General features: G+C 61.7%; 2 protein-coding genes across 2 annotated transcripts in view; one reads left to right on the plus strand and one right to left on the minus strand.

The window, feature by feature from the left end:
- The window catches only part of VDBG_02626 (lactose permease), a gene marked incomplete at both ends in the record, with an annotated part of 1,748 nt that extends 1,227 nt beyond the window's left edge, over positions 1-521 (minus strand). Inside the window, 2 exons of the mRNA XM_003006441.1 lie at positions 4-135; positions 194-521. Of these exons, the coding sequence (XP_003006487.1) occupies positions 4-135; positions 194-521 (460 nt within the window). The remainder of the gene's footprint in view (positions 1-3; positions 136-193) is intronic.
- A 639-nt stretch (positions 522-1,160) lies between these two features.
- On the plus strand, positions 1,161-3,010 carry VDBG_02627 (conserved hypothetical protein; the record flags this gene model as incomplete). The annotated part of the gene is made up of 4 exons (XM_003006442.1): positions 1,161-1,554; positions 1,780-1,885; positions 1,944-1,960; positions 2,256-3,010. 4 exons carry the CDS (start codon positions 1,161-1,163, stop codon positions 3,008-3,010), a joined length of 1,272 nt encoding a protein of 423 aa, XP_003006488.1.
- Between the last annotated feature and the right edge of the window lie 3 nt (positions 3,011-3,013).

Genomic DNA, 3,013 nt, shown 5'->3' on the forward strand with positions numbered 1-3,013 from the left:
CACTGCTGGTAGCTTGGAGGACGGAGCCCAGTATGATATTGGCAGCGCCGATGAACATGCCGGCGCGGCGTCCCCATCGGTCCATAATGTAGCCGCAGCCCAGAGAGCCGATGATGGAGCCGACTGTGTAGATGCCTATGCAGCGTATCAGTCCTGACGCGGCATGCACGTGTGTCGGGGGAGGGAAGCGTACTGAAGGTGGCGCCGTTGAGCGTGCCCGTCTTGCCAATCTTGAACCTGTCCTGGAACGGTTCCATGGCGTTGATGGCGCTCATGACGGAGCCGTCGTAGCCGTTCATGACGCCATTGAGCACACAAAGGGCCATCATGCAGTAGAGCTTGACCTGGGACCTCGACTTGTAGTCGGGGTTGTCTTTGGCGACGGCATCGGCGAGAGCCAGCGACTCGACATTCTTCTCCTGAACGCCATGGCGCAGGGTCAGGTCGGGCTTCTGAAGGTCGTCCACGGCGCTGGAGGTCGCCTCGATGTGGTCGAGCTGGCTGTGGTTTTCGGCCTTCATCGTGGACGCGACCGAAGGGGTGTCTGGGTCCGCAAGAAGGTCTGTCGAAGAGGTACGAGAACGGCAAAACAAAGTGCAGTGCGAGACTCGTCACAAGGCGGGGAGAGGCCGATCTGGCAGGGCGTTTTATATAGGCCGTCCCAGCATACCCTCTGCAACGTAGCTTTCGGTTGCTGGCGACTCAGTGACAATGCGCCGATCCTGTCCCCTTGTGACCTGATGCAGGTCGTCGTGATCCTCCAGCGCCATGGTCATGGCCGCCGCCAAGCCTCACAGCAGCCAACGTCGTTGTGAGGCTACGCAAGGACAAACCCCGGCGAGAAACTTCCTATCCTGTCCTTGGAAGGGAGAGAAAGCTCATTGACCCCCACCGAGTCATCCATGCGTGAGCAAGCGCCGTCGCTGCCAAAGGAGCGCCAGAGGAACGGCGCCAATCCAGAGGTCCGAAAGCCCCCCTGGCCAAGGCGGCTATATGTACAGCCGTACGCGGTCTGGGGTTGAGATGGGCTGCTGATCTGGGTGGCAGTGAGGAGGTTTGAACAGGGATGATAGGGTCGGCAGTGTGAGACGTGAGAACGCGGGGATCGGTGGGGGTCATGCGGAGAAGGTCGTGATGTTCAGAGGTGGGAAATCGCCAACATGATGCACATTGATGCGACAAGGAGAGGCAAAGCCGGGGATTTCGGGTCTCGGTTCCTGGCATCTAGACCGAAACTGGGGTTTGAACGTCCGGAGGAACTTCGGCCAGCAGGAAAGATTGAGATTGGCACTGTGAATCCGTCGTTCGAAGTGGGAGCTTCTGGGCATCGGATCGCCGCGAGGAGACAAGGGGGCCTTTCGTCGCATGGTGCGTGCGGGGAAATGGGGCAACAAAATCATGTGCTTGTTGCCCTCTTTCGCCTTGCTCATTCTCGATGCCGCAGCTTCATTTTGACCGAGGAGCGAGAGAGAGTCGGATGGATGGAGCTCGTGGTGATGGTGGTGGGTTGCTCGACTTGGAGGGTGAAGAAGCAGGCAGGCAGGCTGGCTCAAGGTGCGCAGAATTGGCCAATCAGACCATTTCTGTGCCTCGTGTGATGTGGCTCGTGGTCTCTGTGGCTGAATGTGGCTCAAGGTACAAAGGTACTTCCAAACTTCAGCAAAAGTGAACTCAGGATCTTCACCCATCTCATCAACAGCAAAGCCGCCCTCTTACACGTCCCCGGACACTTTCTTTTTTGGGGCTTATGTTCACTTAGTGTCACCATGGCTGCCACAGACAAGCCTCAGATTGGGGCCCATGGTGTGCGCCTCAACAGGGGTCTGGGCATCACGGAGCGCATTGCCCCCAAGATGGAGAGCTGGACTGGCGAGACGCGCGTGAGGTGAGTGATCCGGCTACTGAGTGCCTGGCAGACATATCGTATACTGACGCCTCGCCAGGTTCACCGACTTCCCAGGTCAATGAAGATCCAGCAAGGGATGGCACCGTCGTTCATCTTCAAGGGAGACGGAAGCTCGTCGAGCTTCCCTGCCAAAGTCTGCACCTGCTCCCGCCTCTGCTGCTGCCACGACAGCAGAAGAATGCCCAGTCACCAGGCCCACAAAAGGAGCTTTCCGGTGAATGCACAAGCTCCCCAGGGTGCCTGAGGGCCCCCCATGGAAACGGCACACGGCGCAACCGGAGCCGCGCCGCTCGGCGCTGCGCCTGAGATCCCCGGAGCCCCGCCGCTGCAGACATCCAGGCCATCACAGACATCACAAGCGCCGAATTCGCCGCGAGCCTCGTGGCCATCTACCAGGCGGCCGCCGCCAAGAAGACGATTCCGCCGCCAGCGAGGTCGCCGCCGCTCGAGGACAAGGATCAACGTGGCCAGCTGCACCAGCTCGTGCGCCGCGTCTTCCACTCGCTCATCGACACGACGACCGACAACTCCGACCCGTCCCTCGCCGGCGCCATCATCGTCGCCTCCGGTCGTCCACCACGCCCCTCCAAGGCCTACAGCCAGGCAAACCGCATGAAGACGGGCAGTAACCGGCGCAACGCCAAGGGCAAGGTCAAGGCCGAAGGCGAGGGCGAATACCTCCACTTCACGCTCTACAAGGAGAACCGCGACACCATGGACGCCATCCACCAGCTCGCCCGCGCCGGCCGCGCCAAGCCGCAGCACTTTGCCTTTGCCGGCACCAAGGACCGCCGCGCCGCCACCGCCCAGCGCTGCTCCGTCCGCTGGCTCAAGGCCGAGAACCTCCACGGCGTCCAGGCGCGCGTCCACGGCCTCGTCACGGGCGACTACCGCTACGAGAGGCACCCGCTGCACCTGGGCGGCCTCCTGGGCAACGAGTTTGTCATCACGCTGAAGAAGTGCCACCTCGCCGACCCGGCGTCCGAGGCGCTGCCGGCGGCGGCGCGCGAGGCGGCCATTCGCGGCGCCGCCGAGACGGCCCTCGAGAGCATGGCCTCACGCGGCTGTTTCAACTACTTTGAGCACCAGCGCATCGGCACCTAGACC

Source organism: Verticillium alfalfae, genomic scaffold, assembly GCF_000150825.1.
Source record: "Verticillium alfalfae VaMs.102 supercont1.3 genomic scaffold, whole genome shotgun sequence".
Lineage (NCBI taxonomy): Eukaryota > Fungi > Ascomycota > Sordariomycetes > Glomerellales > Plectosphaerellaceae > Verticillium > Verticillium alfalfae.